The sequence below is a fragment of the Leguminivora glycinivorella genome, chromosome 14 (genome assembly GCF_023078275.1).
Source record: "Leguminivora glycinivorella isolate SPB_JAAS2020 chromosome 14, LegGlyc_1.1, whole genome shotgun sequence".
NCBI classification, from domain to species: domain Eukaryota; kingdom Metazoa; phylum Arthropoda; class Insecta; order Lepidoptera; family Tortricidae; genus Leguminivora; species Leguminivora glycinivorella.
The window spans coordinates 13240996-13254288 of record NC_062984.1 but is presented as its reverse complement, the minus strand read 5'-3'; the positions used below and the strand labels follow the sequence as shown (position 1 = coordinate 13254288).

The 13293-nt window shown below is 38.2% G+C and overlaps 1 protein-coding gene across 2 annotated transcripts in view; it reads right to left on the bottom strand.

The window, feature by feature from the left end:
* LOC125233342 (Down syndrome cell adhesion molecule-like protein Dscam2) overlaps nucleotides 1–13293 on the bottom strand; it is a 92076-nt gene that overhangs the window by 15227 nt on the left and 63556 nt on the right. For both annotated transcript variants that reach the window (XM_048139324.1, XM_048139323.1), the window contains 9 exons: nucleotides 12153–12387; nucleotides 11360–11499; nucleotides 8706–8776; nucleotides 7195–7441; nucleotides 4325–4506; nucleotides 3299–3422; nucleotides 1072–1201; nucleotides 360–544; nucleotides 20–196 (listed from right to left, as the gene is read on the bottom strand). In XM_048139324.1, the coding sequence (XP_047995281.1) occupies nucleotides 20–196; nucleotides 360–544; nucleotides 1072–1201; nucleotides 3299–3422; nucleotides 4325–4506; nucleotides 7195–7441; nucleotides 8706–8776; nucleotides 11360–11499; nucleotides 12153–12387 (1491 nt within the window). The remainder of the gene's footprint in view (nucleotides 1–19; nucleotides 197–359; nucleotides 545–1071; nucleotides 1202–3298; nucleotides 3423–4324; nucleotides 4507–7194; nucleotides 7442–8705; nucleotides 8777–11359; nucleotides 11500–12152; nucleotides 12388–13293) is intronic.

The following is a 13293-nucleotide window of genomic DNA, read 5'->3' as shown; positions in this document are numbered from 1 at the left end:
GCCCTTTATTGAAAATTACCTCTAATCAGTAATGCGTCCCCATCCAGATGGAACGGCGATCGTGGGTGAAGAGGACTGCCACCTCTTAACCAACGTTTAATTGGTGGTGGAGTCCCTCCAACTACGCATTTTAGTGACAAAGATCCACCTGCAGCTCCAACTGCTACATCTCCAAAGGAAGAAATCCTGGCAGGAGCTATTGAAAAAAAAAACGTAAAAATTTATTTCGAAGTCACATCGAAGCAAAAGATCTGACTAAAAAGCTTCTGTTCAATCATCAAGTCACATCACTCAAAGACAAGTTTAGTTTTGAGCTGACTTTATACATGAATATTAACTTGGTCCAAGTCTCATCTTACCTAAGGCACTAGTCTGACAGGCGACGGTGGTGGAAGGCGGGCCTTCGCCTGCGCTGGTGGCAGCTCGTACCCAAGCCTCATAAGTTCGTCCGGCGCGAAGACCCCGAAGGGTCCTCATGCATTCTGTGTAAACGCCCTCGCCCTCCGTACAGGCGTTTACTCTAGTTGCATTTGGCTCTTGTGATCTGGATAAAAATATTCTGATATATTTGCATGATCTAAGCTTGCCGATCTGTAGTTGAATATTGTGATAACTATATAATGTGGTATTATTTAATACTATAGTACTGAATATGCTGTGTTATGATCCTTTGGTTGTATATAATCTCCTAACATATATGGTGCAGTCGGTAGGATTAGGGATCACGAGTAGATTGTTATGAATGGTACCACTTATTACCTTAAATACAGTTGCAATAAATGGAATATTATAACTAAAATGATACGTTACTGCGTAAGTACGTTTGAGAGTTGTAGGTATCTTGATAATTACAAAAACAAAATTATTACTAAGGGATCGAACGTAACCTAATTCGCGTGCTTGGTGATTATACAAAAACTTCGTATTCAAATAAATAAGTTTTTAATAAAAATTGACTGTCACTATGAATCAAACCATTTATGACACCTTTGATTCCGTTTAACGCACAGCCCATCGCGTATATATAATTATTGTTAGCGTGAAATAAAACAAGATGAGATGCCCACTAACCCTGACAAGTCCTTCACATAGAGTATGTACTGCGTCAGTCTCCCGTTAGGTTCTGGGGGAGGAAGCCAGGACGCCCGCAGTGACCGCTCGGCCAACGCTACCAGCTTCATACCCCCAGGAGCACTCGGCACTGAAACAATATCATTTTGTAAGGTCCGGCCTAGGTGCGTTTTCACATTATCCGATCCGATATGTAGGAAGGATTTTCCGTCTGCTTATTTGCCACCGACGTAGTATAAAAAAGGCAAAAATCAAATATTTTTAGCCACTTAAAATATTATAATAGTAGGCATCGACTTGTATTTAATCATTACAATCTCATACTGGCTTTATAATCTTGTGCACCAAACTAACTATCTCTGTTTTGCCCAATGGTTGACTGGTAGAGAATGCCTTAAGGCGTTAAGTCCGCCATTTGTACTTTTTATTGATAATTTGTGCAATAAAGTTTAAATAAATAAATATATGGGATATCGGTCCTACATCCGATATCGGATCGGATAACGAGAAAACGCACTAACGAAAAAAAACCTTCCTGTAAAGGCGGTTTGAATTCCGATAATAGGCTAAATTTGTATAAAGAGCTCAAATGCTTCTTCTTGAGTCATTCATGTTTTCTGTGTATTTAAGTATTTGTATATTATAACTATTATTTACTATTTATCTAAGTAACTACTACATCAAGTATTTCTGTGTAAAAAAATCCCTTCATTTCTTTTTACAAGTAAAATGGGAACTACCTGGAATAGAGATTAACAGCATAAATGAAATATATTTCGTCGGCTCTTTGGTTTTTACTCCGAAATATATGAATTGCTTACTGGTTTAGTGCTTTTCAGTGTATGTATTATTTTTTTTATCACAGTAGAACTTTGAATTATTTATTTTCTTTGAAGTTTACTTAGGTAATCATTGTTTTCAATAAGAGGGTTTTTCATATGTTTAATTCCAAGATGTATTTTGTGTTCTTGTCCCGTTTTCAAATAATACCTTATGCTAAATGATTCATAATTTATCAATTAACTAAGTATGTTTTTAAAAGTTATTTGGAATATAATAGAATATAGGCTTGTGTAGGACATGTACTAATAGTACAATAGAGACGATTCCCTGCACTGTACTAGACCGAACTACAGTAGAACCCGCTTAAAACGATTCTGAGGGGACCAAGCCAAAAAAGCGTATTATACGGGAAATCGTATTAAACGAGAAAAAATTGTGATTTTTCATCGTAAACTTTTAATAATATATGGTTACTTTTTCTTGGAGCTTTAATGTTTTTCTTCTTATTTTTGACATCACTGAACCAAAGATGGAACAAAGAACTCAGAGACAACACCGACACTCAACACCGCAGCAGTGATAATGAGCGAAGTGTATGTAGGTAGGTACGAACTATCGCACTAACCGCTGAGCTAGGATGACAAATTACAAATTAATCTTTACGGGTGGCGCATGGCGGTGTCGCCAGAATCGCGTAATTAGTACAGTACAATTAGTTCCGATTATTGTCACCCGCATAAATAAAGTTGTAAAGTAATGCAAGGTGAGTGGTTTTAGATGGTGTATTAAGCGGGGACGCGAGTCGTATTAACCGTGAAAAAATGTTTGAAAACAAGTCTCAAATTGTAGGGACCGGCATAAAATGGCGTATAATGCGGGAAATCGTATTAAACGTGATCGTTTTAACCGGGTTCTACTGTACTTCCAAATGATTCTGCTCTCTAGTACCTACATTTAGTACACTCATACACGCGCAACAGAATGGGAGCAAAAGGAGCGAAGAGCCGAGGAGTGACAATGACAGCAAAGCGATCCGTGTGATCCAACTGCAACCGAACTAAAACCGACTGACGCGGACCGAGAGCGCGCGAAAACGGACGATCAGCTCTCGGCTAGTACGAGCGAGCGTTACTGTACGCCATACGCACAATTTGTTTCTCGCTCTCTCGGTGTACTACTGTACTAAAGGTCCTAAAAGAACGACCTAGTACACTTCGGAGATCGTACTAGTTGGGAGCGATCTTTTCAGTGAACGAGCAGGCACAACTCTAATAGAATTACATTTATTTAACACATAGTACATACAAAAGAAGTCATGCGAACATAAAAATGAGCCGTCAGTATAATGCCGCGGCAATCTGTGGCACTGCTTTTCATTGATTTGATATTTAATATAAGTTAAGAAGCGAACCCACTTGTTAGTAGTTAATAGTCAATTAGTTACCATCTTCGTCCGTCCTGCACACTTGCGGCGCTGACAGCGGTCCGTCGCCAGCCGCGTTGTGTGCGCGCACCCTTATTTCGTACTCGGCGTAAGGTGTCAGCCGGGATATTGTGGCTTCTACACCCTTTATGACAAACATTACAAGAATAAATAAAAAATGGTGTTAGAAATCTTACGAAATAGCAGACTTAATAATTAGTACCTGGGTGACCGAGGTTCGCTCGTAGTTCGAAAACTCTAAATTTCGCGTTTTCCGGAACCTAAAACTAAGCTGATATTTTTCACCCCCGAAAACCTCCATAAAACAAATTTCAGCGAAATCGTTTGAGCGGTTTCCGAGATTGTCGGTATATAGAAATAAATAAATATACAGGAATTGCTCGGGACTGGCTGTCAAGCTAGCCCGGTTCGTAAGCTTTCCCATTTTCAAAATTTCATAATTTAGAAAGTGTGAATGTTCACACTTAGAAAGTTATTCAGTTGTGTTTATGGTGCGAGTCGTATCATAAACAAAACTGCAAGACTCTTTTAACATGGAGAAATATAAAAAAATAAAACGATCTAATATGCAACCTAATACTCGGAATGGTTTTCTTTAATATCACTTGAGTGCGTAGCCGAAAGACCACACGCTTCATGATTCTTTCATTATTTGCTCACGATATCGATACGATCGTAAGCGTTTCGTGAAGCGTTTGTGCATTCGGCTACGCACACTAGCAGGCAAGCATGGTCGCGCGATAAATGATAAAACATCAGGCCGTCCCGATCACACTAACATTCACTCTTATACGCCTGGAGAAGTATCTTAAATAATGGAGATAGCAAAATTTTCTAAAAACAAACATTATCTTTATTTTAGAAAATAAATAGTAATTTAATAAGGGGTGCTGTCCAGTGTCCATCCAGAATGAACTGTACGACTCGTTAAAAAGCTCCATGAAATTTAAAGTTCATTTTGAACTTCATAGAAGAAGTCGTTTGATACTGTAATAAAAAATAACAAGATCTCATTGCAATTCTTACCTGAACCCGTAAATACGCGTCCTGAGTGGGCAGTAGCGGGTCAGCATCGTATCTCGTGAACTGCAGCGTATAGTGTGTGATGACGCCGCCTCTGGCGTCCGCGGCGGGCGGACGCCACGCGGCTCGTAGCGACGTCGGCCCGTTTGATTTGCAGCTCAGACCCTCGGGACCTCCCGTCGGAGCTGTGTTTAAAACAACATTTATACATATCAATTATGAAAAAGAGATTATTACATTTCACGTCTATATCATAGATGATAGCAAGAGAGAGATATATATATGTTAAAATTTTTAAATTTTATCATATTCGGGATACTTATCCGTATACTAATAGCCGAGCATCAAACAAACGTGTGGCGCTATCTAAACGATCATATTTTTTCCTTGAAGGTTCCGAGGTTCCTACTTTTCTTAGAGCTTACATATTTATCTCAAACGGAGTATTTGAATATAGCTAATACAACCTAGTATCAAAACTTAATACATGGTTGATATCAACAAGGATGCAGTAAAAATTCAGCTTTACGAATACTCGTAAAAAAAAAAAAACAAATTAAAATTGCAGCGGGAAAATCGTACATCATTTTCACAGAAAAAGTACGTGTTAGCGTCGGGCTATATTAATATTGTTCCTTAAAACATCATTTAGGACAATAATAGAAGCGAAAAGAGATTAAATAAAAAATAAAATATTTTTTTTAATAAAATTAAAATTTTATTTTTTACTTGCGTCGGGCTATGACTGCCTTAGAAATACTTTATTATTGTTCCTTAAAACACATCATTTAGGACAATAATAGAAGCAGAAAAAGAGATTAAGTAAATAAAAAATAAAATATTTTTTTTATTAAAATTAAAATTATTTTTTTTATTAGCGTTGGGCTATTTCCTTAAAATACATAATTTAGGACAATAATAGAAGCATAGAAAAAGTGCAGTATATTTATTGATTTCTCATACACGACAAAATACCATAGGTTCGTCATAAATATTCTTCACAAAAATATCCACAGATTCGCTTTTTTTACTGGCTTTCACTTCGCTGAAAGGGGTTGCCACTTAAGACGCTTCCGCCCGAACGGACTCGACTTCTCAGAGACGATACCTGATTGCCATTTTAACAGAATCTGGTTTTATCGTTCAAACTTTTCGTATTTATTTTATTTAGTACATCGGTAAGTTAAATATTTATTATTATACAAGAGACCTGGTTTGCGGCACTTGCTGACAAAAGGGAAAGAAGACACCATAGCGAAACGTCGCAATCGGTTGCAAGCTTCCCTTGTCAGCTATGTGGCAAAATATGTCGCTCTCGCATAGGTCTCTTTAGTCATCAAAAGCGATATCTCTCGGACATTGCACCATAAATCGTCTGAAATAGACGCTAAGGCCAGTAAATAGGTATACATATAAGAAAGGCATTATCATCTGATTATAAATTATAATATTTTATTAACGTAGCGACATAAAACTGTGATACAGTCAACCAATTTCAATCCTAGGCTACTGTAGAACCTTTTCACAGTAAATGTAAAAATGTCTCCTATGAAAAAAACAGCACGGACTCAATAAAACAGCGTTCTATCTAGATAGAACAGAATCCTAGGCCACTCTAGAGTGGCTACGTTATTTAATTTTCATTTGATTAATATATTACAAATAAGTACGGTGACCGCTTTCCATCAGGCGGACCGTATGCTTGTTTGCCACCGACGTAGTATAAAAAAAAGATGTATTTAATAACAGGAAACAAAGGAACTGTCGCTGACTTATAAATCAGATTTTAATTTCAATCTACAGGGATAAACAATTAAAAACTGTTTTAATAATTTTCAAAGCATCTCACTTTACCCAGCTCGTTTTGGTCTTCTATTATTTTCACTTTGATGTTCTTCATTGTTCAAACAATATTTCGTCACTTATTTATCTTTATTGTAAAAAGTTCATTGTGTCATTTGCTGATGCGTTCTCGTAAGAAACTATTAAATAAATTTTGTTTATAAATAGTCACAAATTTATATAAATTTAAACTGAAATAGATACCAAAGAAAAAGCGGTCCACCGGTTACAAATTAATTAAAATGCTGATTTACACTTACTAAAGTATGACATTCTAAAAGTGGGAAAGACCGAGCCTTCTTTGGTCTTTCAGTTTATAATCTCCGTAAAGGTGACTTCGAATATCGAGTATTCCTTTTGAGCTTCAAAAATGCTAACAAAGTCAGCTCTCCAAGTGCCATCAATTTGTCCTGAACCGTTTGACCTATATAGAGGCCACGGTCCAATTAAACCATTTTGCATTTTGATGTGAAAATTTACGATGGCCGCTTCCTGTCGATAGCGCAATGCGGATTTATTCACGAGTGCAATGACAAAAGTTGAAAACAAAACTTGAAAAGCGAAGCGGTTATGGTTCGCTGCTGTTAAAATAGTGTAATCTGATTTCGTAAATTGTTGGCGCAGTTAAATTTTTTCCTGTACATTAACTTTACATAAAATAAAGTACCTTTAAAAATAGAGTGCGGTGGCGATAATTAATATATCACTTGGTGTAAATGCGTCTAAATATATTTATATACTGTATTAAAAACAGAAGATTTTAGACTGCAACTTGCAGCCGACTATGTTTAAAGTATGGTCATCAATGTAACGACTAAAATAGTTGCGTTTCAAGGATATCCATAAAAAATGCATCTAAGTGACGAGCATGTCTATAATTAAAGTGACGCATAGTGTCAAATTGACCTTATATTTGGCAAACATAACATAACAGACCATGAAAGCAATAAGTAAATAATTATGATTAGTTATTATTATGAATAATAAATGAATAATACTGTACTGACAATTAAACTATTCAGTTTACTTACGCGATTCTAATGTATGTCGATAATGTGGTGGTGACACAGGCCCAGTGCCAGCCGCATTATATGCCCTCACTGTGACCCCATATCGCGTAGCAGGCTTCAACCCTCTCAGAGTCGTACTTGTAGCATCTGCACTTGCCCCGCTCTCGGATCCCGGGCTGTCGTTCAACGTTCCTTTGCCTTCTTCGGAGACCCACCAGCGGATGGTGTAGCCTAGGAGCGCGCCGTGCCATGATTCTCTGGGTGGCGGCTGGTAACAACAATAATATTTAAATAATAAATAAAGCGGTATATATTTATAAAGCAGTTTCGCCTTTGAGAGACTTTAGTAGCACCAATTACAATAAACATTTTGTTGAGTTTATATGTCCATGTTTTTTTTGTTTTTCGTTAAATTCGACATGTCGTTAGGTTCATTATCAGGAACCACCCTGTATATCACTTTTAGTTAAATTCGCAAAAAAAATAAATCCTTTTCATACATAATAAATGAATTTATTAGTGTGAGAGACCCTTAAGAATAACATTCAAGTTAGTGACAAGTGATTGACAGCACATGTCATAACAAATAACATTAGGAATAAGTAAAGGCTGTGACACGCGTGTTCAGCAATTATCTTTATTTTTTTAATAACTCGATAACCGCAAGAGTTAAGACGCTAGTTTCTTAGAGAAATTAATTGTATTTGATGTAATGAATCTTCCCTTAAAGTTAACGGAATTCAATAAAAACAGGGTGTATAAACGCTCATATTTAACCGATCTTGGACAGTTAGCATCAAGGCATTTCGGACTTCTTCCTAAGTGTACAAATAACTGATCTAAACTGTACGAAGTGTACGTATTCACATTTTAAATAGTCTTTATTTATCAGACTATGCCTCTAAAGTCTACGACCGTTGTCTTACAGCTTAACGAAAATTAACAGAACAATTGCATTGTTGTTGCTACCTCTGATAACAGTCGAGTCAAAATGTGTTTCTATTTCGAAATCTCACAGAGCGACAAATACGCAAATTATTTCATACACTAATATTGATGTTAAGACGCAAAAAATGTGTGGTATCAAAATTGGTAATAATTAGCCAAAAAAACTAAACGGTTCGACAGAGATAATTTCATTTTTATTCAGGTTCTCAAGTTTCGTTACAATTGATTAAGTTTTGAAAGAAGAAACAGTCAGAGTTCAGAGCGGAACCTCGATTTTAAAGATTTTTTCGCAATATCTTTTAACTGAGTTTTTCAGAATTGACAATTTTTTTTCCGATAAATCTAGTTAATAAAACTAGTATATTTAACTAAAATTCCCAAATTGAAAGGGGGGCTCATTTCCATTTTAGCATTTTCGCTCCTGTAGCGTCTTAAGTGTACAACAAAATGAAGACTACGTTTGTAATATCAGTATCACTTGCTTTCAGCCTACTGAGTCTACTGACGTCTATTATCAAACTGGAAACCCAAGCCGCTAAAAGCTCTTGTAAACTTGTAATACCTGTAAATACGGGTAAGATTACCTGCCAAGTGATGTGTAGTTCTCGCGCCCGCAGGGCCCGCACGGTGATCTCTCGCGGCGCTCCGCCGGGAGCTAAACAATCAAGTACATCGCGTCATGATCATGTTTAAGCTTTTAGAATTACTTAAATACCTACGAGGGTAATTTTAATCATCAACAGCAGACTAAATTGTATCGTGAAGCACACTCCTAATCAGTGCGGGTTCGTTGCGGGAAAAGGTACTTCTGACGCCATTCAGGCTATACGAATCCTGATTGAGAAGGCCAAACGCAACAGCACAAACCTTCATATGATATTTATTGACCTTGAAAAGGCATTTGACCATGTACCACGAGACCTTATATGGGAGGCTCTACGTGCCCAGCTTATCCCAGAGGTTTACATCAACCTTATTATGGACATGTACGCAGACGTCACTACTCAGGTCATTTGCCCGGCAGGTATGAGCGACAGCTTCGAGCTCAAGGTCGGAGTACACCAGGGCTCCACACTTAGTCCACTTCTCTTTAATGTTACGATGGATTATCTTACACAAAAATGCCAACGGACTGTTCCCTGGCACCTTCTATATGCTGACGACGTGGCCTTAATAGCAGAGACTGAGACTGACCTTCAGCGCGATCTGAATAGCTGGGTAGATGCATTAGAGGGTCACGGTTTAAAAATCAGTCGGAAGAAGACCGAGCACATGTCCTGTCTGTTTGATACAACGGCAAATAACCCAGAAAACGTCAGATTCTATATAGGAACTGATCGCCTGCCAACTGTCACAAAGTTTAAATATCTTGGCTCCGTACTCAGCAGCGACGGAAAGATTGACAGCGATATAGTCCATAGAACTCAGACTGGCTGGATGAAATGGCGAGAGCTCACTGGCGTCTTATGTGATAGAAAAATACCCTTGAAGGTGAAGGGTCATGTGTATAGACGGCAGTTAGACCAGCGTTGTTGTACGGATCCGAGTGTTGGGCCACTAATAAAGCCCATTTGAATAAACTCCATACAACAGAGATGCGCATGCTACGCTGGTAGGCGGGTGTCACCATGATGGACAAAATCAAGAATGTGTATATTCGGGGAAGTTTCAAGGTAGCACCAATAACCGAAAAGCTGACGGAAAAACGTCTGAGGTGGTACGGCCATGTACAGAGGCGTCCAGAAAACTACATGGTTAAGGTAGCGCTCGAGATTCCAACGAGGAAGCGAGGACCAGGAAGACGCCCGCCCACCTGGCTGACGACGGTTCAACGAGACCTGAAAGACCACAATATAGACGCCGATCTTGCGCTCAATCGTGCAGAATGGAAGAAAAGGACGGGGAAGGCCGACCCCAAGTAAATGGGACAAAGGCCTAGCAAGATGATGATGATGACCTACGAGGGTAATTTTAGTGAGAGAATTTCGGGAATGTTGAATTATATTAGAGGTGTTACAGGTTGTTACAAGGTGGGATGCGTGTTACGTTTGCGAACGTTGTTGTTTGTTATTATTATTTCATACAGTTTACAGAGGTATAATGGACATAATGGTATAAGGTACAATTGTAAAATAAGTAATAATTCTAGATTAGCGAACAAGGGGGTAATTTCAATTGCAATAAATACCTATGTATTTTAAATTAAAATAAATACCTATGTATTTTGCAATATTTCACGATTTAATATAAATGTCTCATTTTTCATATTGCTAGCTCGAAAAAATCAAATGTTCGAAATACTTTTGTCACGTTTTACTGAAAACCAACCAATACAAACTCCATTATTCATCTAAAAAATCTGAGCATTGAGCAATAAATGTACCATGTAAATGTAGTAATAAATGTATTACTAACCAACATTTTGTTACTTTGTACGGATTTCTATTTACTCTATTTTGAGAACGGTTTCGATCTATTTATTAAAGTGCCTCTTCATAACACATTTAAAATTGTGACTCGTTCGCCGTTTATTCGAAGAAATCTAATATCCAAATTATCACTAATTAATTCTTCGATATACCTAACTATGTGTTGGATTAAAGAAAATAGTCATTAACGAAATACCGTGTCAAAATAATGCCTTAACACTTACAGTTTACGAGTCCATAATACAACGTGTAGCGCATAAAATGGCTTAACGATTATGGTCGGTATTAACACCGGACGACCCCGTACAGTCCATTATTTTATTATAGACGTCACGACCTCGTTAAGGGGCAAACACGGATAAATAGCTGTATCTTGTTAGTTGGGTTATAAGATTTAATTAGTTATTTGTTTTTTGTATTGTTTGTGATGTTAAAGTAGTTCTAGCTGCTGTGTAAAACAATCACTGATAAGTATTACTGACAAAATGGTATCAAAGCTAACACAGCAGCCAATTCTGGGTCATATTTTAACTTTACTGGGACAAAACCTATATATCTTACAATCTGCCACACGGTTATAGACACATCTGTCACTGACCTTCCTCCCTCGTAAGTCGTAGTGCAGTGTAGCGGGGAGGTCTACGCGGACGCGCTGACGACATTGAAGGCGGCCAGTAACCTAGGAGCGCGTATCGGGTGTCAGGCAGCTGACGAGAGCCACAAACGTACCACCGACAGACCCGATACTGACGCACCTTTCGGTCGTTACAACATGCCACATGTACGTTATAGGCACATCTGTCACTGACCTTCCTCTCTCGTAGTGAAGTGCAGCGGAGAGGTGTACGCGGAGGCTCCAACATCGTTGAAGGCGGCAAGACGGAGCGCGTATCGGGTGTCCGGCGACAATCCCGACACGGACGCACCGGCTCGACCGGGCCCTTCCGACCTGCCACACGTTATAGCATAATTATATACACCCTGTTTTTATTGAATTTCGTTAATTTTAAGGGAAGATTTATTACATCAAATACAATTAATTTTTCTAAGAAACTAGCGTCTTAACTTTTGCGGTTATCGAGTTATTAAACAAATAAAGATAATTGCTGAACACGTGTGTCACATTCTTTACTGATTCCTAATGTTATTTGTTTTGACATGTGCCGTCAATCACTTGACACTAACTTGAATGTTATTCTTAAGGGTCTCTCACACTAACAGATTAATTTATTATGTATGAAAATGATGATTTTTTTGCGAATTTAACTAGAAGAATATACATGGTGGTGATGGTGATTACTGATATGAACCTAACGACGTGTCGAATTTAACGGAAAACAAAAAAACACGGTGTATATTGTTTTGTGACAAGGTTTGATGCATGAAGGATACATAGACTCTTTATACTGGTGTGTTTTTTTGGCTCAAACTCAGTTAAGTCTCACTCAGCTCTTAAGCAATTTCCTTGCATTGAAAGATCGACGTGGAGCCTGTGGCATACTTTGTTCATAACTTAGCCGTCATTAAATTTACTTAACTTAGTTTATTTGGCTACTATTATTCATCAAGAAACCTGCAAGTACTACAAAAATAGAAACTTACGACACATGGAGTAAATCTGAGTTTGCCAAAGTCAGGTTAAGTACTTCGGGCGAGTCCCAGTTTTCCAGTAACCCTGTCAGTGGCGTGTCCAACGGCACAGTCAACTCGCGGTTCAGCGCTCTGTACTGCAGCGAATAGTGAGACACTAGGGCTCCGCGAGCTATCCTCCAGGTGACTCGCGCTCGTCGTGACCATACTTCTGATATGCGAACCTCTTCGGGAACATTCGGACGTTCTGTAATGAAAATACAAATGCAGCTTTTCATGCTTATCCACAAATAGTCACTACTCACACTGCTCCTCAGAGTTAAAACGCAGTAAGTCTATATGCATTCCATACATACTTATTACATTTTTCTTTTCATTGACAGAAGAAGATACAAGTTTTTTTCAAAGTAGTGACGAAATGTCATGACATAAATGTTGTTGTATTTGTCTTCAAATAAGTTACTTGCGGCTGTGCATAACTAGAATTTAATTACGTAATGACATACATTCATATGGTAGCAGTGATAATTTAACGTCAAACTATGTTGTGGGTAATGAGGTGGAGACCCCTAGTATAGTTATATGTGACAACCCTAGCTGTAAGTATATCATTCACTGTATTGTATTTTATCCAGTAATAAATAGTCTTTAACACGATTCACACGTATTCCTATTTACTACTCCCCGCACCACACCTCATGGCGACCCTGCCACTTGACGCCTTTGTTTGCCGCGTAACCGCTGACGGGACAATTTCGGTCACGTAGGCAGTGCAACTGTGCTCTCTTATAATTAATTTATAATAGGACGTTATCACCTTGAATTATGAGTGCGAGACAGGACAGTGCATTGCTGGGACTCGGACAGTCACCGCGACTAAGCGCAAACAGTTATTCCCGTGCCCGTGTGAGCGTAGAACTTTATTTAGACATTGTTTATTTTGAGATGAGGTGGAGACCCCAAGTATAGTTATATGTGACAACCCTAGCTGTAAGTATATCATTCACTGTATTGTATTTTATCCAGTAATAAATGGTCTTTAACACGATTCACACGTATTCCTATTTACTACTCCCCGCACCACACCTCAGTAAGTACCTATAGGTTTCTCTGCCTAAAAACTCGTCAATTTTTGTAAGGCCCACTTGCACCA